Genomic DNA, 22,462 nt, shown 5'->3' with positions numbered 1-22,462 from the left:
TCACCACACCCCACGGGGTCAAGCATGACCTGGGCAGAGCCGGCTCAGAAGCTGTCAGCAGTCCTGATGTCTGAAACAATAACCACCTCACATCCTCTACCAATCCACTCTCCAATCCAACACGAAGTGGTTCCTAAAGGAGGGGCCTGGGAACTCCCCGGGCAGTCCAGTGGTTAGGGCTCATCACTTTCACTGTGGTGGCCTAGATTCAACCCCAGGTCGGGGAACTAACATCCTGCAAGCTGCGTGGCACGGCCAAAAGTAAATAAGTAAAATAGTAACTAAATGCGGGGCCTGCAGGCTGGGAGGTTCTGCAGCCTTGTTAAGTTGTTCAGTGGCTCAGTCGGGTCCAACTCTTTGTGTCTCCATGGACTGCAGCACGCCAGGCTCCTCTGTCCTTCACTATCTCCCAGTTTGCTCAAATTCATGTCCATTGAGTTGGTGATGCTACCTAACCTCTAACCTCGGTTACCCTCTAACCTCATTAAGACAGATGGATAAAGGAGAAAACCGCCTGAAGGGGCACCAACCATTTTTAAGCTCAAATTAGGCCACTGCCCGCAACTGTGACAAACAACCCAAACCAGCGGCCACCGCGCAGGCCCAAAGGGACCGACCTGGGCCCCCCACAGTGAAACCATCCTGGGCAGGGCTCAAGCTGCCAGGCGCCAGGGTGTGGCCAGCAGGCTCCTCTTAAGACCTGAGAAAGACCCTCATGCACCCCCCCTTCGATGCTGGCCAACGGTCCGCTGGGGAGCCAGCGCCTCCGCCAGGCCCAGCTGCCAACTCCCTGTCCCGAGCGGCAGCTCACGTGGTGGGTCTCCCCTGAAAGGAGAGCGCCATTTGCAGGAGTTCCTGCCCCAGTTCCTGCTGCTTCCCTCCAGGGCCGAACTCGGCCGACAGCTCCCGGAAGGTGACGCCCACGCGCCGGGCCCGGACGTGCCGCCGGTGGATGGCATGCTGCCACTGGTGCCGCGCGCCTCCGCTGAGCACCACCAGGGAGCGGCGGGGCAAGGGGACCGCCACCTCCACCTCCTGGCATGGGACGGACCGGCTGGGAGCCATCGCGCTGTCCGCCAGGGCCTCCGGGAAGCCGGATGGGGCCAGGCAGAGCAGCAGGCTGCCGGGCGCCTCCCGGGACATGGACAGCACGGTGGGGGCCAGCAGGCTGAGGCTCACCAGCCGCTCCCCCCACAACCAGGCGTCGTCCAGGTGCGGGTCGATGGCCGAGCCCCGCTCCGGGCAGTAGTCCAGGTTGCACTGCTCCACGGGCTGGAAGTCCTCCAGGATAGGGTAGAGGCCCATCCGCCGCACCACCTCCCGGCTGAAGCTGGGGAGGCCTCGGAAGTCGGCCATCTTTAGCTTCTGTTTCCGGAAGTTGACTTTGGGGCCATAGTCCTGGAGGATGAGGACGAAAACGAAGTGGGGGGTTGGCTGAGTTTACGGAAATGGCATCACACGCCAGGGCGGAAGAATCCAACCACAGGGACCAAGACAAGCCACGACGTCTGACTTCGTGGATCTGACATTTTGGCAGGAGACAGAGACCAGAGAGAGAAAAACAGCAAACACCAGCTGGCAGTAAACGCCGCCGAGAAAAACAAAGCAGGGAAGGGGATATGGAGTGTCGGAGGATGTCTCCGCCCAGGCACCACAGGAAGCAGAGCTGGAGACAGGAGGCCCGTGTGTGGGTGACCTGTGGGTGGCCAGCGTCCCCAGAGTCAGGACCTGGGAAGGAGGAGCGGCTGGGCAGGGCAGGCGGGAGGGCGCGCCAGCCCAAGGCAGTGTTACCAGCTGGTCAACACGGCGCAGCTGGGCTTCACGACCACGAGGGAGAAGAGTTCCCCAAGGACCCCGAAGCGGTTCCACTTCTAACCTCACTGAAGAGAATGGAAACACATGTCCATACAGAAACCTGTACTCGAATGTTCACAGAGGCAGTACTGACAAAGTCAAACAGTGGGGACCTCCCTGGTGGTCCAGTGGCTAAGACTCTGAGCTCCCAATGCAGGGGGCCCGGGTTCTATCCCTGATCAGGGAACTAGATCCTACATGCTGCAACTTAGTTCATATGCTGCAATTAAGACTCGGTACAGGCAAATTTAAAAAGTCAGAAAGTGGAAACAACCTGTGTCCACCAGCCAGTGAGTGATGAACAGAGAGTCATCTATCCATGTGATGGAATAATGCTGAGTCACAAAAAGCAATGAAGTCCTGATACAGGGTGCAAAGCGATGAACCTGGAGAATATGCTTGGTGAAAGATGCTGACACAGAGGGTCATACCCCAGCTATAGGAATGTCCAGAAGAGGCCAACCCACAGACACAGACAGCAGTTAAGTGGTTGCTGGGAGTTAAGGAAATGACTGGAATGGGTATGTGTTTGCTCTGGGCTGATGAGAATGTTCCAGAACTAGACAGTGGTGACGGCTGAACAACACTGTGGCTACACTGAAAATCAAACCACTGAATTATACACTTGAAATGGGGGGATATTATGGTAGGTGGCTTCCATCTAAAGGAAAAAAAAAAAATACCACGAGAGAGGAGCCCTGTAGAATACAGCTCAATCTGAGGGGTGAGAGGGGAGCACGTATCCACACTCCTGCTCCCTGCAGCCCCTCCAGTGGAGGGGCCCCACCTGGTGGTAGAGTCTCCTTCCCTGTTCTGCAGGAGCCAGGGCCAGCTGGCTCCTTCAGGTCACCCTGACCTGTCAGCAGCAGCTGGCAGGAGGGCCACAGGCAGAAAGAAGAGAAGCCAAAGCCCGAGGAATCCCTGGGAGGCTGGGGTGACTGCCGTGGGGACAGCAGCAGCGGAGACCAGGGCTGGGCTGGCGGCCAGCACAGGGCCTTCAGGACATGGGAAGGCCTCCGTGTTCACGCTGACATGGGAGGCCTGGAGGGCCGGCAGTAGAGCAGCGACGCTGACCCGCTGGTGGGATCACTTCCTACTGAGACCGACAGGAGGGGCGATGGCCATGCAGGGAGTGTGGGAGGCAGGTGGCAGCAGTGGCCGGGGGTGAACGTTCTTAGATTCAGGACACGTTTTGAAAGAGTAAAGAGCTGACAGGAATCACCAGAGAAAGACAGGACTGTGAAAAGATCCAGGGTTTCTGGTCTGAGTAGGTGGAAGGTGGAATGCGCCAGCTCAGCTTCAGGGCTGACAAGCAGGAGAAGCTGGGGCTGGAGATCCAAGCACGCGAGCCCTGAATTTGTTGGACCGGGCCTTGCTGAGATCAGCTAGGGGTGTCTGGAGAGGGAGGAGAGGCCTGAGCCTGAGAACCAGCCGCTGGGTTTAGCGGTAGGGGTCGGCAATGAGGCAGTTTCAGAGTGGGTTAAGAGGGAGCAGGAGGAGAGGAGCTGAACAGAACAGCTGCACTTCTCTTCTGAGAAGTTCTGCTGCAGAGACGAGAGACATGCAGCTTCCTGGGAGGCTGGTGGGAGAGAGCCGACCTTGAGAGAAGGGAGCTGGACAAGGGCTTCTGAGAAGAAGCAACCAGCCCGAAGCTGAAGAGGGGCTCGGAGGGAAGCGGAGCACAGGAGAGAAGGAAACCTCAGTAGATCCGTGTGTTTTCTCAGAGAACCCCGGTCATCAGTGGAGAGGGAGGAGGGGAGTGAGGACTGGAAGGACAGCACCAAAGCCGACAACCTGGGGAGTCAGCATGGCTCTGAGCATGAAGGGCCTGGCTCAGGATGGAGAGCCAGAGCCCGGGGGCCACCTGGGGGTGGGCGTGCGGGCTGGACCCGACCAGAGCTGTGGGTGAGCGGAAGGAGTCTGACAAAGTGAGAGCAGAAAGGGTAAGGGACACCCGAGGAAGTGCCTGTGCTAAGTGGCTGGGGGGCCAGGGGGAGTTGGGGGGTGCGCTCGGGCAGGGAGCGTGGAAAGGGGGCCGATGGCTGTCTGGAGGGGGTGAGGACTGCTGGAGATGAGGAACAGAGGAGACAGGAATGGACCCAAGGAGAAGGGGGCTGTGATCCCAACAAAGGGAAGCTTCAGGGTTTGGAGGCCAGCGTATCAGTAGGAACAGGCGTGAGGAGATTCATAACTGACCCGGAGAACTGCCTGCCGACAGGGGTCGGGGCGTCTGGCAGCACTCCACAGGGCTTCCCTGCGGGCTCAGTGGTAAAGAATCCGCCTGCTAATACAGGAGACGCAGGTTTGACCCCTGATCCAGGGGGATCCCACGTGCCTCGGAGCAACAAAGCCAGAACTACTGAGCCTAATGCTCTAGAACCCAGGAGCCGCCAAGTACTGAAGCCTCCAGAGCAACAAGAGAAGCCACTGTAAGAAGAAGCCCTCGCACCAGAACTAGGGAGTAGCTCCTGCCTGCCGCAATTACAGAAAAGCGTGCGCAGCAGTGAAGACCTGGCACAGCCAAAAACAAATAACTAACTAATTAATTAAAAAGAGAAGCACTCCACGAGAGTCACCAGCACTAGGCCAGCTGGGGAGAGGGCAGAGAGAGCTGGGTGGCCGTCTGCTTCTGAGCCCCAACTCATAGGAAGGTAAACAGGCCATGCTCTGGGCCCTTTCCCAGCACGCCTATTCAGCAGCCCTGCCCTGCCAGAGCCCTAGGTCAGCTTGTCCGCTAATGGCTCTGGGGGGTGGCTGCAAAGGAAGGCATGGAAAAGGAGATAAGCACAGGGGCTCCAGGGTCAGGTGCCTTGCAGGGCCCTGTGGCGTGACTGCCCTCTCTGGCCGGCCAGGCCCTCCTCCCCCTACCCGGCTCTGGCCCAGCCTACCTGCTTCCTCCGCCCAGACTGGGAGAGCTTCCAGGGCTCGCGGTCCATCAGCTGCACCATCTCGGCTTCTTCCTCTCGGGTCACGAAGTCCTCGATCAGGGTCACGCCCGGGAAAGGGAAGGCCCAGCCTTCAAAGTCAGACTCCTCGGCCCCCACTGCCCAGCCGGTGTCAGGGTAGTAAATGAACCGGTGTGTTTTCTGCAAAAGAAAGACAGGGGTATCAGAGCCTCTGGAGCCCTGGCTCACACCACACATGTGCCCTGAAAAGCTGCCCCACCCAGTGGTGCACCCTCCCCAGCAGCACTTTGGGGGGCAGCTGGCGTCTCCAGGGAGGTGGGACCCCTGCCCAGCCCCCACCTTGCTCACTTTTTCATCTGTAAAAGGGAAGAGAGTACACAGGACCATTCTTTCGTCTTCCACCTTGCAGGTGAGGTGACTGAGGCTCAGCAAAGTTAAGGAACTAGCCCAAGGCTGCACAGCTGGGGAGCAGCCTCCAAGGCCACACTGTTGCTGTGCTGCTGTGGGCACTATCTGTGCCCCCCAGGCTAGTGAGGCCTGTGTGGAGGCAGACAGCCCTGACGGGGAGCTGGAGAAATCTGCTCCCCTAAAGCTGAGGCCTCGAGCTGCCCAGGGGGTGAGTTCACACGCTGGGAAGCCAGAGGGAGCAGCTCTTTCCAGCCACAGTGGGGGTGTTGCTGGGGCCTCCCCGACACGGTGGCAGCCATGGGCACTCCCTGAATTTCTCATCGAAAAAGGATAGAGGGCTTCCCAGGTGGCTCAGTGGTAAAGAAGCCACCTGCTAAGGCAGGAGACATGAGTTCAATCACTGATCCCAGAAGAGCCCACTCACAGTGGGGCAGCTAAGCCGGTACGCCACAACTACCCAGCCCGTGGTCTAGAGCCTGGGAGTGGAAACTAGCGAAGCCTGCACACCCTAGAGCCCGTGCTCCGCAGCAAGAGAAGCCACGGCAACGAGAAGCCCGTGCACTGCAACTAGAGAGGAGACCCTGCTCGACCCAACTTGAGGAAAGCCCACACAGTAGTGAAGACTCAAGACAGCCAAAAATAAAATAAACAAATACAATTTAAAAAGAAGAGCAGAACTTGCCAGTCACCTAGAGGAGTACCAGACTGACAACCTCCTGTGGCAGGACCTCCAGCCAGTGACCTGGCAGAAGCCTGGCCAATTACCAGGCAGTCTTTGCTCTGGAGCTTCCAGTTGGGTGAGCCAAGACTTCCTCAGATCTGCGTAGCAGTCGGAGGTGCTCCCTGCCCAGTGCCCCCTGCCTCCTCCCCGTGTATGTTCTAGAAGCGTTGCCAGCACCCCTGACTCTGAACCACCACGTCTCCCTCCTGGCACCTCACGTGGGACAGACAGACAGTAAGGACTCCTCCTGTACATTTCACTTGTTCCTCAGGCATCAGGTTGGAAAGATGCTACCCGCTGCAGTGCCCAGAACCTCCACACCCTCGGCCATGAGCCCAGTCCAAACCTCTGGCGAGGTCTGAAAAATTTTTTTTAAGAAAGTAATTGTGGTGAAATATATACAACCACATATATTTTATACGTAAGACTGATCCTCAACCATATTTTAAGTGCGCAGTTCAGTGCTGAGTATATCACACTATCGTGCAACCAATTTCCAGAACTTTCTCATCTAGCAGAAGTCTACCTGTTAACTTAGAGAATGAACTTGCGGTTGCTGGGGCTGGGGGTTAGGGGGTAAGGAAGGGGTAGAGGGGTAGTTAGGGAGTTTGGGATGGACATGTACACACTGCTACATTTAAAGCCAATGAGGTCCTCCTGTACAGCACAGGGAACTCTGCTCAATGTTATGTGGCAGCCTGGATGGGAGGGGAGTTTGGGGGAGAAGGGACACACGTATATGTATAGCTGAGTCCGTTCTCAGTCCACCTGAAACCATCACAACATTGTTAATCAGCTATACTCCGATACAAAAATTTTTTTTTTTTTAAAGTCTATCCATCAATCGACACATCCCCTCTCTCCTGCACACCCACCACTCTCCTTGACTCTGACTACCTTAGATGCTCTACCTGAGTGGAATCATACAGTACGCCTTGTGACTGCCTTAATCCACTCAGCATAACGTTTTGAGGTTCATCCGTGTTGTAGCACGTGCCAGACTTTCCTTTCTTCCTTTTCGGACTGAATAATAGTCCGTTGTATGGATGGGCCGCATTTTGCTCATCCTTTCATCTGTCCATGGATACCTGGGTTGCGTCTACCTTTTAACTCTTCTGCGTAACTCTGCAGTGAACATGGGTGTACAGATATCTCTTCAAGACACTGCTTTCAATTCTTTTGGGTCCATATCCAGAAGTGGGATTGCTGGGTCATATGGCAGCTCTACATTGAATTTTCTGAGGAACTGCCACTGTTTTTCACGGACAAAAACAGCCCCCTTCTGAGCTTCTATCAGGGACACCGTGACGGTTTCTTCACTGGCTTCCCAGCCCCCTTTCCTTCTTATCCACTCCCTCCCCTCAGAGGAACTTTATAAAGTTCATATGTGATTTTAACTTTAAAACCCTCATGAGCTCACCACGGCCCTCAAGAGGAGCCCAGCCTGCCTTCCGTGGTCAGGCCCCACCGGCCTCATCTCCCTCACCTGACGCGTCACCCACCTTCCCCAGGCCTCGGCCCAAACAGTTCCCCAGCCTGAAGGCCCTCGCTCTGCGCAAAGGCTCTGAGTCCTTCTTTGTTAATTCGTAGGATTAAGGAATCTCATTTCCGTCCAGTGCCTCCTGGGACCCTTTGCCCCGAGTTTCGGCACCCTCTGCTCTCGTCCTGTCGTCTTCCCACGGGCAGGTGAGGTTCCCAGCCCGACCCGGGCGGAGGGGCAGCGGCCACGTCTGCTATCAGACTACCCCCAAGTTCCATAGGTGAACCGCGGCCGGACTGCACCGACGTCCCAGCCCCTTCTCCACTCCAAGCCCACGCCTCAAATCCCTCATCTCTTCACCTCCCAACGCCCCCATCTTCAGGGCCGCTGACACGGTCTGATCCGGAACCTGTCTTCAAGGCCTCAGTTTCCCCACACGAAGAATGGAGTTGTGGGCGTGGCCCCTCTCCCACCCCTCACCTGCGAGGGGTGCTGCCAGGGCGGGTCACCTCCGCGCTGCCGCTCGCAGATCAGACAGGTCCTGATGCCCTTGCAGCCGCATTCCCGGAGAACCTCGGGAGGCGCCACCGCCGCAGCCGCCATAGCAGCGTCCCGGCGGCCAGGGCGCAGGTGCGGGGCCGCGGGGGCCGCTGGGAGTGGTAGTCCGCGCGCGGGGCGCGAGCTTCGTGGGGACGCTTCCTTCCGGTGGTCGCCGCCGCGGACGGATTCGCGCGGCGCCACCTCCTGGGCTGAGGCAATCGCTGGCGCCAGCGTCGGATTCCCGTGCTGCGGCCCGGGCACACGCGGACCGCGCCTCCTCGCCATGGCCCCCCTCTCGACGCGGCTGCTGTTCCAACGGGGGCGACCCAAGAGCGACCGGCTGGGGAAGATCCGGAGCTTGGAGTAAGGGCCGGGGCCACACTGTCCGCCACCGGGGCCTGGGTCGGTGGGCAATCGGAAAAAAGCCTGGGATCCTTTCTCTCTCCCTTCGCGGCCCCGTTATCACCCCGAGTCTTTAAACACTCGGGCGAAACGCCGTCCTCTCGTTATGAGATGGGTCGGGGCTGTGGGGGTGGTGGTTCTGGGGCAGCGTTGCCCCAGAAGAGGGCCTGGGCTGCTAGGGAAACAGTCTTGTAGAAAGAATATGGAGCAACCTGTTGAGAGAGTTACAGGGGAGCTCAGAGAGCCCCCCCTAGAGGATCAGGAAAAAGCCTCTTGGAGATAGATAGCCAGCTGCCTCAAGTTCTAAAGTAGTTATAAATGGAGGCGATGTTGGGGATCAGCTGCACAGACAACAAGAAATATCAAGAGAAAAGCCATCTGAGGTGCCTGGGCTGACATGGGTGTGGGGTGGCAAGTCGGTGGGCCTGCCCCCTGAGCTGGTCCTGTCTGCGCCTCTCCCCAGCCTGTCAGGGCTGAATCTGCTCTCGGAGGACTTGGACCTCAATCTCCTGGGTCGCTTGAAGCAGCTGCAAGAGCTGGACCTCTCCGACAACCAACTGGAAACGCTGCCTGCTGACCTGGGTCTGCCCCACTTGCATGTCCTCCATTGTGCCAACAACCAGCTGAGCGACGTCACCCCCCTCTGCCAGTTCCCACAGCTGGAGGAGCTCAGCCTGGAGGGCAACCCCTTCCTGACAGTAAGTGGGTGCCCGCAGCAACCCCAGGCACTCGATGGGCTGGGGCTTAGCCACAGACTGGGTGCAACCCTGAGCCGCTCTTCCCTCATCCTCCAGGTCAGTGACAGCCTGAAAATCACCTTCCTCCTGCCCGAGCTCCGTAAGTTCAACGGCAAGGATGTTTCCACCACTCGCTCTAAGGCAGAGAACCTGAATCGGGAGCTGACCACCAGGGTGAGGAACCGGGAGGAGTCCTTGGTGCTCGGGAGCCTTGAGGAGTGAGTGACAGAATGGGGTATTTGGAGAACTCCGAGAGGGGCTACAGCGGCCCTGAGACCCTACCCTGACCCAGGGCTCTGAGCTTGGCCTCTTGTTCTTGTGCAGGCAGGGGACGTTGAGACGTTTTCATGGTGACACTACACTGGGCCAGCTTTTCCCTTCAGGGACTGTTTCTCCCTATGGCTCGCTTGGGTTTGTGCAGCATGCAGCCGAGAAGACTGTGGTTCCTGGAGGCTTCCCGGAGGCGATGAGAGCGACGCCTCTGATCTCTAGAGACAGGCGCCACAGAAGGTCCAGGAGAGCTGGGCTGGCCTGAGCCTGAACCTGGTCCCTCTTGTACCAGGTCGCAACTCACTGGAGGAAGTTCATGGCTGCACTGAGCCCAGAGGAGCAGGCAAAGGCCCAGGCCAACTTTGTGAAGTCAGCTGTCAGGAATGTCCGCTACGGGCCCGTGTCGCTCAGCGAATTCACCCAGTGGCGGGTATGCCCTCCCAGCTGCTTCCTCCCTGGCTTCCACAGCCCGAGCCGCCCTGGAGGTCGCTGGCCACGAGAGGACGTGGGGAGTAGGGCAGGTCAGGGAAGGTGGCCCTGGGGGCTGGAAAGACCCTTCCCCAGCTCTGACTGGCTGTCTGGGAGGGGCTGGAGGCCCCGGGACCGTGCCCGGCTTCCTGACGGCCTGCTCCCACCCAGGTGCGGATGATCTCTGAGGAGTTGGTGGCCTCTGGTGGAACCCACGCGCGTGAGGCAGACATGCCAGAGGGGCCCCACAAAGCCACAGCTACCCAGGAGCCCAGGGTGAGTGGTTCCGTGGGGCTCCCAGGCTCCTTGGGCCTGCCTTGGCCCTTCCTGCCTCAAGAGGCATTAGGGAAGCAGGGGACCTTGAGATATGCCCAGGAGATGGTCTCCTGTGCTAGAGTGGGTTCCCTCTGACCCTGGTACCCCTTGCCTCCCATACCCCAGGAGGGTGAAGTTGCGTCTGTGAGAGGGAGGAGGCAAGCCCTGGGCAGATGGGCTCCTGGTCACGACGCCTCAGCCTGGCCCACCCCCTCCTCCACAGGCGAGGCCTGTGGCCTTGAGGCGGCCAGGTGACACCCCACTCAGCCTCTCGCCCCAGAAGCGGGTGTGCACCTCCCCGTTGGCGCCGGTGGAGGGCAGCCCTGTGGGCTCTGAGAGCAGCCAGGTGAGCCCTGCGCGGCGGCAGGGAGTGTGAGGCGGGAGAGAGGGCCGGGCCGCCGCAACCACCCTCTCCCCTCACCCCTCTCCTGCAGCTGGAGCCCCTGCACTTCCTGCAGTGCCACAGCAAGAACAACAGCCCCAGCGACCTGAGAACGCAGCTCTGGGCCTGCGCCTTCGAGCCGGCCTGGGATGAGGGTACACACTTCGGGGGCAGGGGCCCTGGGAATGCCACCTGCAGGGGCTACCTGGAAGGGTAGGGAGCAGGGAGGGACAGAGAGCTTAAAGTGTCATCCAGGTCAGGAGGAGTGACTGCTGCGGACAGCTGGAAACGTTTTCACCAGACTGACCTCCCAAACAGGGCAGGCAGGGGCCACGTCGCAGACCGTGGCCACGTGTGGTGGGGAGGCCGTGTGTGTGATCGACTGCCAGACGGGCATTGTACTACACAAGTACAAGGTGCCTGGCGAGGTGAGTGCCAGCACCTGGCTCCTGCGAGGTGGGCAGAGCCTTGGCTCCTGGGGGCAGGAGTGTTGAGGTTGACGGGCCAGACTCGGCTACCTGCTCACCAGGTGGCCTTTGTCTTTGGTGCTGGACCGGGGTCCCCAGGTAGCTCTGCCCCTCGGTGATTGCTCCTCTCCCCGCCCCAGGAGTTCTTCTCCGTGGCCTGGACCACCCTGACGGTGGTCACACAGACCGGCCACAAGAAGCGCTGGAATGTGCTGGCGGCTGCAGGCCTGCGTGGGCTGGTCCGGCTGCTGCACGTGCAGGCCGGCTTCTGCTGCGGGCTCATCCGGGGCCACAAGAAGGCCATTGCCACCCTCTGCTTCAGCCCCACCCACGAAACCCACCTCTTCAGTAAGACCCTCCTCCCACACCCCCAGGGTTCCCCTAGTACCCGTGTCCTGCAGCCTGGCACCTCGGCTTCTCCCCAGGGTGGGCCTCACATCAGCTGCCAAGGTCAGCTCAGACTGCGGTAGGAAGCACGAGGCTTCAGGGACACCTGACCTGGCTTCGGATTCTGTCTTGTTCCCCCAACCTGCCCTGCAGCCTTGGAGGTTTCTCAGAGCCAGGGCAGTGTCTGCCATCTGGGTGGGTACCCCAGCCCTCTGGGTGTGGTGAGGTGGTATCTGAGCTGTAGCTGCCTGGTGTGGGGCACGTTAGGTTCGAGCAGGATAAGGATGGGGCCCTGGGAGTCCTGTCTCCCAGCTGTGGCCCTCCCTCCCTCCCTGCCTTGGAGGGGCTGGCCTTGGGAGCCTGGTCTCCACCTGGGATGCAGCCTGCAGGAGACAGCGGGGCCTTCTCAGAGCCATCTGTCTCCTTCCCATCCCCTCGCCAGCGGCCTCCTACGACAAGCGCATCATCCTCTGGGACATCGGGACACCCAACCAGGACTACGAATTCCAGGCCAGGTGACACTGCGAGGCAGGACAGCCCGGGACAGGGGGTGGGCGCACCAGAGTCTGCGGCCTCACGCCCTCCCGCCTCTCATCTGCTGGCAGCCACCTGCTCACACTGGATACCACCTCCACCCCACTGCGCCTCTGCCCTGTTGCCCCCTGCCCGGACACCTACCTGCTGGCCGGCTGCGAGGGTGGCTGCTGCTGCTGGGATGTGCGGCTGGACCAGCCCCAGAAAAGGAGGTGAGCACGGGCAGGGGATGCCTCGAAAGCCCGTCCTCAGAGCTGAGCAGCTGCAGGTCCAAGGGTCTGACCCCCAGCATACCTGCCAGGGGTAGGGCCTGCACTATGCCCCCCACCCTGGGCAGCGCAGAGGCAGTTTCCAGGGCCCTCTTTGCAGAGCTGGGGTGTCTACACCTCCTGCTCATCTCTAGAGGAAAGATCACACTTCCCAGCACCCCAGGCTGTGATCACCTTATCATTGCCCGGGTCCTGCCACTCGCCAGCTATGGGACCTTCCCTTCTCCAGCATGATTTCCTCATCTGCAAAGTGGGGACAGTGACTCACACCTCAGGACTAGTGGAGGGCAAGAGGGATGGGGTCTGGGCTGGGACGAGGCCCCGGGAAGGCCAGCTTGAGGCTTGTGGCTCCTGGACCCTGGGAGAGCTGAGGCAGTGCTCGGGAGGGAAGCCCTGCCCTCGAGGGTCCCAGAGCCTGGTGAAGGAGACAGGCATTAAAATCACACAAGGTGTGATTGATGTCAGCGACGAATAAGGTGCTCCGAGAGGAGCAGGGAGGCTCAGGGGACTCTGAGGTGACCAGTGGCAGATGGACAGGTCCTCAGACCTATGCTCTTCATGGATCCCAAGGGTCAGGTGGGCAGACGGAGGGAGGGTCTTCACACAGAGGGAAGTGCAAAGGGCAGTGAGCTGGCTGACAAGGGACGTCTGGCCACAGCTTGGGAAACTGGAGGGAAGGCAGGGGCGAGGTGGCTGGGCCAGGGGACACTGGCCCTGTGGTCCCTGGTGAGGTACTGAATTTTAACCTAAGTACAGGGAATAGCCTGGGGAGAATTTGAGGGCAAGTGGCAGGGGCAAACTAGAGCAACATCTCAGCACAGACCAACTGCCACTGGGCAATGGTCCCGCCAGGTGTTGGCGGCCCCCTGCCTCCTCCCTCCCTGCCCACCCGCGTCCGCCTCCTCCCCAAGTCCTGTGATGCCTTCCCCACACCTCAGACGCGTCTGCCTCTTGGGGTGGGTACTTGGCTGCCTTGTGGATCTCAGACTCTGCTGGGACCCTCTCCAAGCAGTGTGACTCCGCGCGCTCAGCCGCCACTCTGCACACTGCCCTCGGGGTCAGAGCAAACCCCTGCCCTGGCCAGCAAGCTGCTCACCTCACTCAGCCCGAGGCACAGCCTGGCTTCCGAGCCCTTCCTGGCCAAACCCCACCCCACCCCACCCCAACCCGCTGGCTCCGCCTTCAGGGCTTGGATGGACCAGGGGTCCTGAGGAAGTGCCCGGCAGGGATCTGAAGGAGCACCCAGCTTTGATGTGTGACACTTCCTGCAGCCTTCCGGGCTGACCAGCATCTTCCGCTGCCCCACAGGGTGTGTGAAGTGGAGTTCGTCTTCTCCGAGGGCTCCGAGGCATCCGGACAGAGAGTGGACGGGCTGGCATTCGTGAACGAGGATGTCGTGGGTGAGTGAGCCCAGCTCCAGGGACAGTCTGGCTTCTTGGGACCCCGCTGGCCAGGCCTTCTGGGCTGACTTCTCTGTGGGTGGGGGTTTAGGTCCAAGGGTTTCTGAGGGGGCCCTCAGCATGGACCAGGAAGTGTCTGGAGAGGGCCCCCCCGCAACAGGCATAGCTCTTCCTTCTCCCATCAGCCTCCAAGGGGAGTAGCCTGGGCACCATCTGCCTGTGGAGCTGGAGCCAGACGTGGCAGGGCCGGGGCAGCCAGCCCACGGTGGCGGTGGTGGTCCTGGCTCGGCTGCAGTGGTCGCCCACCATCCTGGCCTACTTCTCCCTTAGCACGTGTCCTGGTGAGTGGTCCCCCCTCCTTCCCCACCCCCGGCCGCCCCCCAAGTTCTGTCCCACCTAAGTCTCCATCCCTGTCCTGACAGACAAGGGGCTTGTGCTCTGCGGGGACGAGCAGGGCAGCGTGTGGATCTATGACATCAGGCCCCTCCTGGCGCAGCGCTCCCCACCGCAGGCCGCCCCGCAGGCCGCCCCGCAGGCCCCCACGCAGGTAGGCACGCAGGGGGCCAGCGCCGCCCAGGGGCCCTGCTCAGGAAGCAGCTGCTCAGCCCCCTCTCTTCCACCCAGATCCTTAAGTGGCCCCAGCCCCAGGCGTTGGGCCAGACGGTGACCAAGACGATGGTAAACACGGTGGTGGCCAACCCCACCTTTACCTACCTCACGGCGCTGACCGACTCCAACATCGTCGCCATCTGGAGAAGGGGCGAGCCCTGAGCACACAGGCCTGCCTCCGCCACGGGGCACCAGGGACACAACTTAACTTATTCAGCTTTGGGGGTAGTAATGGGATCTTTCTGTCTGTGTTGTTGTTTTTTTTTAATTAAATGCTACTTTGTAATAGAAGCTTGGGGAGAGCTCTCTGTGGGTCCCATCCCTGCACTGAGTGAGGCTGGCCAGCCCTGCTGCCAAGGCTTCCAGAGCAGACTCCTGGAAGCACACAGGTTTTCAGTTCCCTTCTGCTTGAGACAGTGCCTGGCAGCCCCAGGTTCCCAGGGTTTGCTAGAATGAGTTAGCTCCTGCCACCTTCTCAAGACAGAGATCGGGTCTGTGGGCCAGTCCACTCTGAAACAAGGCCCCCAAGTGGCGTCGGAACAGGTCCTCTACCTCCACTGAACTGACGGTCCTTTAGCTGTGAGGTCATCTCTGCTCAGCCCACAGCTGGGTTGTTTCTGGTCATGCTTTATTAGGAAAATAAAACCAACTCTCTATGTACAGGACACATTAGTGTCTGGGGGCTGGGGGGGAGCTCAGTGGACCCTATGAGGAGGCCCACAGCTGGCGGAAGTGCTCTCGTCCACCTGGAGAAGGGCCCGGGGCAGCCAGCTACTCGATGCCCTCCTGCTTGTCTTTGATGGCCACCTGTCAGGGAGCAAGGATGTTGAAGACTCAGCCCCAGCCTCCCTGACCAAGGGCCACCAGGAAACCGCCACTGTGCCCCTCCCCAGAGTGCAGCCGTGAGCTAACAGAAGCAGCAAGCTGGGGCCTCAAACATTCCGGGTGCTGGGCAGGTGCCCCAGAGACCCTGGAGCCAGCCCACCCATGCCATCATTCCTCCACAGCCCAGGTCCTGTTGCCTGGGGCAGGAGGGAGTCAGGGGACAGAGGTGCCTCCTGGTGGCTCCAGAAGCCGTGGCTCTTTCCCACTCTCAATTATGCCTAGACTTTGAAGACCCCTGAATAAACAAGTGTGGCCACACCCATTTGGGCTTCTTGACGATGGAACCCCCAGGGTACAGTGAGCTGCACCCTGGACAGACGGACCACAGGGGGCCGGCACCACCAGGAAGAGGCTTGGAGGGCCAGCCCCAAGCAGGGGGCCCCTTGCTCCCACAAGGAGACCCAGGGCACCAGGGGAGGTCCCACCCCCGGATGCAGAGCGCAGGTTCCAGGCCTCAGCTCCGTAACCCCTCAGTCCACACTCGGATGCTGTGGCGGACATCCCTGCTTGGTCATCACTCCCTTCCCCGCCCCGCCCAATAAGTCAGAGGCCACCCCCTGGGGGCCGTCCTGGGTGAGGGCGTACAGGCTGGTGTCTGCGGGGACCGCCCCCTGCCCCTCCCAGAGTGGGCCTCACCCGGAAGCGCTCTTCCAGTAGGGACAGCTCGCTGATGAGGTCAGTGATGGCGTTGGTGAAGGCCTCCTGGGGGCTGTAGTCTGGTGTCGTCTGCACCCGGATGATGATCTTGTGCTCCAAGGGGTGCGGGACTTTGTAGCCAGCAAACAGCACCTGTGGGTCCTTGAGGAGCTGCCTGAGACATGGACGGGCATGGTGAGGGGGGCAGGGTGCTGAGCCGAGTGCACTTGGGGCTCTGACCCCTTTGTAGCCTTCTAATCAAAGGTCTCCCTGTTGGCTTGTGGCCTGAAAGCACACGCAGCTACTCCTGACCGTTAAGAGTCTGTGTTGTGGTCACACACCCTCACCCCAGCCCCCACAAAAATCTTGAGTTAAACAGACACCCAAAGACAACACAGCCAGTGGGGACTCCTCCCACACACACCCCTACAGGCACAAGGGTCAACGACCCTTCCCACTGAACAGGGTTTCCCGCCACCTCTTCCCTCAGGGGATGTCAGGGAGCCTGCAAAAGCCCCAGAGAAACCTCCCAAAGCAGGAAAAATCCAGCCAGCGTCCAGTAAACCAGGAAAAAAAAAAAAAAAAACAACCCATTCCCAGCCCCCAAACAGCATCTGGCAGAGTAAATAAAGGCAGCAGGTGGAGAAGGCTCTAGGCTCTGAGCACTTAATGAAACAGAAATGGAAATCCTCCGGGCAACGCAGGCTGGCAGCTGCGTCCACACACACGGGGTCCCGCTCCATGAGGTTGTGGGGAGTGAAGCCTGTGCCCTGGGCACCAGGAGGCTTCCTCCTGTGCGGCTCTGTCAAGCGTGAGCACTGGGGGGCTCCCCTGGTGGCTCAGCAGTAAAGAATCTGCCTGCCAACGCCAGAGACAAGGATTCGACCCCTGGATCAGGAAGACAACACATGCAACTTGGCAGGTGACTAAGCCCGTGCGCCGCAACTATGGAGCCAGTGCTCAGAGCCCGGGAGCCGCAACGACCAAGCCCACGTGCCGCAGCCACTGAAGCTGGGGCTGCTTGTGTCCTGAGCAAGAGAAGCCACTCCAATGAGAAGCCCTCATACCGCACTTAGAGAGTAGCCTGCACAGCAATGAAGACCCAGCACAGCCAAAAATAAATGTTTGATAGAGTGTGCACACCGAGGGAGGGGTGGGGCCTGGCATAGGAGGGGACACTGGGCTCACACGGGCAGGGGGCCGCAGCAGGACACCAGAGACAGCCTGGGTGCACCCCTGGCGTGGTGCTGGGCGGGAGTCATCCAGACAGAAGGTGGGCAACCTCGCCCCCTAACTCACACCAGGAGAAAAACAGGCTCCTCCTGCCTGCGGCCTCAAACATGCACACCTGGGAAAGGCCTGGCTTCACTGACAGCATTTCTCAGCAACGAGAGGACAAGTTCCTGGGCCAGAGTGGCAATCCCACTGCTGGCCACCTACCGGGCCAGGACTTTGCTGGTGCAAATACCAGGCGTCAGGTAACCACCAGGACACCGGATGACCACGGAGTCCCTCTCCCACCTCCTTCCCTTATTCTACTGACAATCGCTGGCACGTACATCTTGGAATGCCAAGTGTCACTGATGTCACTGTTTGTGACAGGGCGGACAACCCTGACGGCGTCTCGTGAGCACAGAGCCTCAAGCGGGCCTCCTGTTCTGTGGCTCACTGTGCATTTACTTTCTTTAGTTGGATAACTGAGCCAACACAGAGAAAGGGCTGCAAGACCAGATGTGGGGGCACCGTCATTTGGAAGAAAAGGTACTGGGATCTGTGAATTCCCACAGCCAGCTCCCAGGACTTTCTGGAGCTCAGAGAGCCTCGAGAATGTCTTCTGGAACTTGATGCTTGGCCTCTCAAAAAGCCTATCAAACGTAACTCCCAGGACTTCTCTCGTCATCCCGTGGCTAAGACGCCACACTCCCGATGTAGGGGGCGCAAAACCCGGTGCAGCCAAGTAAATAAATACTTTAAAAAACACAACCCCCAAAAGCCACTGACTTGGAACTTACGATTTAATGATGTTTCCTAGTGTGTGGTCCTCCTTGTTGATGGTGAACAAACAGGCATTGGGTACTTTGGTGTCCTTGTTAATGGTGATCCTAGGAAGAGGCAGAGGCAACAGATTGGGGGCGGGGGGGGTTTCATCCCTGGAGCCTAAACCCTGTCCTCCAAGGCAAGCTTAGGCCCTACCTCCTCCTGAGAGCCCTTCCCCATCTCTTCATTCCATACAAACCTCTCTGACTCAGAGAAGCCCAAACCCAGCCACACCTGATACTGTGGGATCCTCACCTTCTCTGAATTATCCCTTCTTCTCGAGCAGAGCTTCTCAACTTTGGCACCACTGATATTTTAGGCCAGAAATTTTTTTTGTAGGGGGCTGTCTGGTACACTGTAGGGTATTAGCAGTAGCCCTGGCCTTTACCCACTAGAAACCAGAAAAGTTTGCAGACACTGCCAAAGTCCCCTGGCGGGACAAAGTGGCCCCCCAGGTTGAGAACCACTGCTCTCAAGCCATTTCTCTGTGTTGGCTCAGTTATCCGACTAAAGACTGAAGTGGCTGGCAAGGGGCTACGGGCTAGACTGCAGAGCCTTGCAGTTAAGACCAGGCAGTTAAGAGAAAGAAAAGCCAGCATTTAAGATGGTCTTTTGGGGGGACTTTGCTGGCAGTCCAGTGGTCAAGAGACCGCGCTTCCACTGCAGGGGGTGCGGGTTTCATCCCTGATTGGGAAAGATTCCCCGTGCCATCGCAGCGTGGAGAAAAAAAAAAACAAACAAAACAAAACAAAGCAAAAAAAGGTCTTCTTTGTGCTGAATCCTAGACTAAGCACTTCACATAAATTACCTAATTTATCCTCCCCAAGAGAAAATCCTGTGATTTAATACACTAATAAACCCATTTCTTAGATGAGGAAAGTGGTTCCCAGGCAGATTAAGTCACTTGTCCAAAGACACAGAGTTCTTAAGTGGGGGATCCTCAGGCAGGCTATCTGAGCACTGGACTGCACTTTCCTTCATCAGCAGACAGTGAGGAGTCACTGAAGATTTTACACCGGCGAATGAAGATCCGGTGTGAGCCTGACAGCCCTCAGACTGTCCTCTGTATGCAGCAAAGAGGATAACGGTGCCGGGTGGGAAGACTCTGGAGCCAGAAACCCTGGGTTCGAATACAGATCGGCTAATTTCTGTGCGCTTGGGGGAGTTACTTAACCTTTCTGAGCCTCGGTTTCTTCATCTACAAAATGGGGCGGCTCACCACCGCCCAGGAATGTCTTAAGTTTGGCAGACACGGGTGTGGAGCACTCAGCGAGTAGACACTCAAGCAAAACCTGCTTCTGCCTCCCGGCAGAGGACGGGCAGAGAAGCCCCAGAATCTGCGGGCGCAGACGGTCAAGGGCCCGCGACCCTTCCCCTGTCTCTGACCCAGGCTGGTTCCACTTACTTCTTCTCGCCCTCGAAGAGCAAGAACGACTCGAAGGCGGGAGGGGCGTTCATCCTAGCGTCGCGGCCACCTAAACCGCTGCAGCAGCCACCACCGCCTCCAGGGCACTACCAAGCAACCACTTCCGGGTTAGCGGCTGCTTCCGGATTATGCCGGCAGTGCCAACCCCGTGTGAGGATCGGCTCGTTGCCCCCTATCGGTCTGGAGGATCCTGCGCAGGCGTGAGAAGCCGCCAAGGGTGGGGGGCTGGTGGCTCTGCGCATGCGCGAGTCTAGAAGCTCCTCTCCGCTCACCGACGGGCCCTGGCGCGCTTTGGCGCTCGGTGGGAACGCTGAGGGGTGCTCTTTCAGTTCTCAGACATCCTTGTCTAAGCCAAGCGGGAAGCCAGCGGTGTATTTCCCTCTGCTCTCTTTGTCCCTTTATCCCTCTTTGGAAATGTGCCCTTGGAGTACACAGCAACAGGCTCCTGAATGGAGAAGGAAGCCTTGTGGTGGTGGGCAGATGTGACCCGAAGAGACGGAAGAAACTTCCCCTGGGCTAGACTGTTGTGTATGAAGACAATCCCCGTGCCCACGCGAAGGGCTACAAGACCCCTGGCCGGGTTGTCAACTGACTTTCCAGGTGGGCTTATAGCCTAGTTTCTTGTTAGAGGAGGGAGGGCTGGGGAGGAAGCAGGTGTAAACAGGTGGGGACAAAAAAAAAAATGTCTGCCATTTCAGTGAACAAAGAACGGCTGCCCACTCTCCAGTTACCAGCCCCTGACAGTGCGCCCGGAGGGGAGTTCAGGATGGAGAAAAACCGGATGCTGGCCCTAGATAGTTAGGATGCATATGTAGAAATCATTTCAGTGAGCCCGCATTCTTGCATTTTCCCAAGAAAAGCACTGAAATCCTTGAGTGTCTGTCTTTTGTGATTAGGAGTGATCTTTTGATACTCGACTACATGTGTTCTGTTTTTCAGCAAAACAAACAAACAAACAAAAAAGCTCCTATATATCCTGGCTCCTATCTTACCTCTTTGGAACAGTTCCTCACAGCGATCTGAAAGGCTGTCTCCCAGGCTATTGTCCTCAGTAGGATCCCCAATAAAACAGAACTCACTGGGGAATTCCATGGCTATCCAGTGGTCAGGACTCAGCACTGTCACTGCTGAGGCCCAATTCAATCCCCAATTGGGGAACTAGGATCCTACAAGCCACGTGGGGCAGCAAAAAACAAAAACAAAAACAAAAACATAACTTCCAACTTCTGGGTTGTGTATTTTTGTTTTGAGTCAACACAGTTGTGAGAGGAACTCAAGAGGATAAGGGTGTGAATCGGTTCTGGTTGGTTGATACTTTGCAGACTACAGCTTAGAATAAAAGTCCTATCTGAGCAGTCAAAGCAGCAGGGGCCAGAGTCTCAGATTAGCCACTGGAGCTGCAACAGCTCCCTAGCTGCTTCTTCAGGTCTGGACCACAGCTGTGGAGCCCCCAGGGAAATCTGGAGCTTCCCTCACCACTTCCTGGGAAGGACTATTTCCTACTTGAGCTTGAGACCTGCGGTGAGAAAATGTCATATGCTAGAGGCCCTTGTGGCTCAGCTGGTAAAGAATGCGCCCGCAATGCGGGAGACCTGGGCTCGACCCCTGAGTTGGGGAGATCCCCTGGAGAAAGGAAAGGCTACCTATTCCAGTATTCTGGCCTGGAGAATTCCATGGATGGGGTCCTGAAGAGTCAGACACAACTGAGCGACTTTCACTTCAGAGGCCCACACCAACCTGACTCTCTGGGCCAAGAGTCTTTTAGGTTGTGACTGTTTTACTGGAATATACCATCCCCACTGGTTTCCTCAGTGCCTCTTGCTGCTTTTGTGCTACAAGAATAACTGTGACCAAAACCTGCATGCCCGGGCCTTTGGAGGAAAAATCTGGCAATCCCTAATCTTGGGGAATGAACCCGTGTTTGACTTTGATATTTATTATTCAATTAGAACCCAGACACTGAAGTTACTTATGAACTTGCAGGTTTCCATCCCATACAGGACAAAACTTCATCCACCAGTTTTGTATCTAATATCACCATCTTATTCTAACTTTTCCCAGCTTCTCAAAATAGTCTGTGAACCAGATTTGCTCAACACTCGTTTTCTCCTTAAAGTGTAATAAATCTTTGTTACATGTTCATGCTATATTTGTCTGAGTCATTTTTTAACGTATTTGAAAATTATATTTTGACAGGAGTTTCCTAAGAGGAGGTCGGTGGGAATTTGCCCAGACTTCCTATGGGATCGGCCTAGAGGATGAAGAAATGCACATACCACATGAGCTAGGCCCACTCAGGGCTTCCCAGGGTGTCTGCTTTGTACTGAATGCCAGCCCCAGGGCTGCGGGCCTCTGTCTGAGGGCCCAGTCAGACTCTCAAGACATCTGGGGTGGTGGTGGTGAATAACAGGCCTGGTGATCCCAGGGAAGTGGTACAGAATCCCTGGGCAGGTGAGGGTGTGACCTGCAGGACCGCCTGGACTTGAGGGCAGGAAGGAGTCTCTTCTCTTTTTACCGGAGACTTCCAAAAAGAACGTAGCATCCTGGGCTGTAGGGACCTCTGCTCTGATTCTGAGAGAACCTAGACAGGTGGGTACTCATGGGAGAGGTGGCTACAGGGACTACTCCCTCACCAGATCCACTGGAGGACAGGGTGGCAGTGACGACACCCACATCAGATCCACTGGAGAGGGTGGCCAGTGATGCCAGTGGGTGGCTGTGTGTGTATGCAGTTAAAATCTGCAGTTCTGGGACTTCCCTGGTGGTGCGGTGGTTAAGACTCTGAGTTTCCAGTGCAGGGGACGTGGATTTGATCCCTGGCCAGGAAACTAAGATCTCACATGCCAAGGGTTGTGGCCAAGCCCCGCCCACCCCCACCCCCACCGTGGTTCTACTTGTGGCAGCCCCTTGGATCCATACTTCCTGAAACCCAAGAAGAGCCAACAGGCAGGAGATGTGTGTGAGACCCTAGGGAAGTAGCCAGAGAAGCAGGAGTTGGTGATGGGGGCAGGGAAGAGCAGGCTGAGCCCCCTAGGCCCTGAGCCCTGGGCCAGGGAGGGAGAGGGGATGCCCAGCCTTGCAAAGAAGCTGGTGAGGCCCACACGCTGGCAGCATCATGACCAAGAAGCGATGAACATCCAGGGGGTTGAGTTGGTGTGAGCTGTGGGGGGGACCACCCCCATCAAGGCTGTGGCCAGGAGAAAAGTCTGATATGGCCTCAAAAGCCACAGGGTTGAGGGGAGGGGGCAGCCCCTTGTACCTACATCACCTCTTTGCTTCTGGGCCACTGCTCAAAGAACCCAGATGGTCCTGCCCCAGAGCCTGGCTAG

The 22,462-nt window shown here is 58.1% G+C and overlaps 3 protein-coding genes and 1 long non-coding RNA gene across 8 annotated transcripts; 2 read left to right on the top strand and 2 right to left on the bottom strand.

Moving 5' to 3' along the window:
• Positions 1–807: 807 nt before the first annotated feature.
• ALKBH4 (alkB homolog 4, lysine demethylase) lies at positions 808–5,147 on the bottom strand. The gene is made up of 3 exons (XM_069569807.1): positions 5,100–5,147; positions 4,743–4,940; positions 808–1,398 (listed from the first exon to the last, which is right to left on the bottom strand). The coding sequence occupies exons 1-3, from the start codon at positions 5,145–5,147 to the stop codon at positions 808–810; spliced, it is 837 nt and encodes a 278-aa protein (XP_069425908.1).
• A 2,718-nt stretch (positions 5,148–7,865) lies between these two features.
• Positions 7,866–14,440, top strand: LRWD1 (leucine rich repeats and WD repeat domain containing 1). Of its 5 annotated transcripts, none has more exons than XM_069571268.1 (15): positions 7,866–8,272; positions 8,775–9,009; positions 9,106–9,222; positions 9,611–9,748; positions 9,958–10,062; positions 10,325–10,447; positions 10,536–10,638; positions 10,802–10,911; positions 11,091–11,298; positions 11,780–11,852; positions 11,943–12,083; positions 13,449–13,540; positions 13,726–13,881; positions 13,963–14,075; positions 14,165–14,440. In XM_069571268.1, the coding sequence occupies exons 1-15, from the start codon at positions 7,914–7,916 to the stop codon at positions 14,309–14,311; spliced, it is 2,220 nt and encodes a 739-aa protein (XP_069427369.1). In that variant the 5' UTR covers positions 7,866–7,913; the 3' UTR covers positions 14,312–14,440. The 5 variants fall into 5 exon arrangements, with proteins under 5 accessions (XP_069427369.1, XP_069427368.1, XP_069427371.1 ...); XM_069571267.1 differs by having other exon boundaries at positions 13,963–14,087; XM_069571271.1 differs by having other exon boundaries at positions 8,062–8,272; positions 9,106–9,266; positions 13,963–14,087.
• A 320-nt stretch (positions 14,441–14,760) lies between these two features.
• POLR2J (RNA polymerase II subunit J) lies at positions 14,761–19,323 on the bottom strand. The gene is made up of 4 exons (XM_069571283.1): positions 19,113–19,323; positions 17,683–17,772; positions 15,671–15,845; positions 14,761–14,956 (listed from the first exon to the last, which is right to left on the bottom strand). The coding sequence occupies exons 1-4, from the start codon at positions 19,163–19,165 to the stop codon at positions 14,921–14,923; spliced, it is 354 nt and encodes a 117-aa protein (XP_069427384.1). The 5' UTR covers positions 19,166–19,323; the 3' UTR covers positions 14,761–14,920.
• A 56-nt stretch (positions 19,324–19,379) lies between these two features.
• LOC138429586 (uncharacterized) lies at positions 19,380–21,280 on the top strand. Its single transcript, XR_011252852.1, has 2 exons — positions 19,380–19,733; positions 19,832–21,280. It is a non-coding gene; the product is annotated as an uncharacterized lncRNA (long non-coding RNA).
• Positions 21,281–22,462: the final 1,182 nt, after the last annotated feature.

Source organism: Ovis canadensis, chromosome 24 (assembly GCF_042477335.2).
Source record: "Ovis canadensis isolate MfBH-ARS-UI-01 breed Bighorn chromosome 24, ARS-UI_OviCan_v2, whole genome shotgun sequence".
Taxonomy (NCBI): Eukaryota; Metazoa; Chordata; class Mammalia; order Artiodactyla; family Bovidae; genus Ovis; species Ovis canadensis.
Note: the sequence above shows the minus strand (reverse complement) of the source record. Positions and strands in the feature narration are given on the sequence as shown.

Bases quoted from the DNA above. Each gene is read 5' to 3' on its own strand.
- ALKBH4 (XM_069569807.1), bottom strand. From the start codon at position 5,147: ATGGTCCTGTGTACTCTCTTCCCTTTTACAGATGAAAAAGTGAGCAAG. The intron at 4,941-5,099 runs GTGGGGGCTGGG...TTTCTTTTGCAG, and splicing joins CAGATGAAAAAGTGAGCAAG to AAAACACACCGGTTCATTTA. The intron at 1,399-4,742 runs GTAGGCTGGGCC...CTCATCCTCCAG, and splicing joins AGTCTGGGCGGAGGAAGCAG to GACTATGGCCCCAAAGTCAA.
- LRWD1 (XM_069571267.1), top strand. From the start codon at position 7,914: ATGCCCTTGCAGCCGCATTCCCGGAGAACCTCGGGAGGCGCCACCGCC. The intron at 10,912-11,090 runs GTGAGTGCCAGC...TCCCCGCCCCAG, and splicing joins AGTACAAGGTGCCTGGCGAG to GAGTTCTTCTCCGTGGCCTG. The intron at 13,541-13,725 runs GTGAGTGAGCCC...TTCTCCCATCAG, and splicing joins CGTGAACGAGGATGTCGTGG to CCTCCAAGGGGAGTAGCCTG.
- POLR2J (XM_069571283.1), bottom strand. From the start codon at position 19,165: ATGAACGCCCCTCCCGCCTTCGAGTCGTTCTTGCTCTTCGAGGGCGAG. The intron at 17,773-19,112 runs GTAAGTGGAACC...GCCTCTTCCTAG, and splicing joins CTCTTCGAGGGCGAGAAGAA to GATCACCATTAACAAGGACA. The intron at 15,846-17,682 runs GTAAGTTCCAAG...TCCATGTCTCAG, and splicing joins CTAGGAAACATCATTAAATC to GCAGCTCCTCAAGGACCCAC.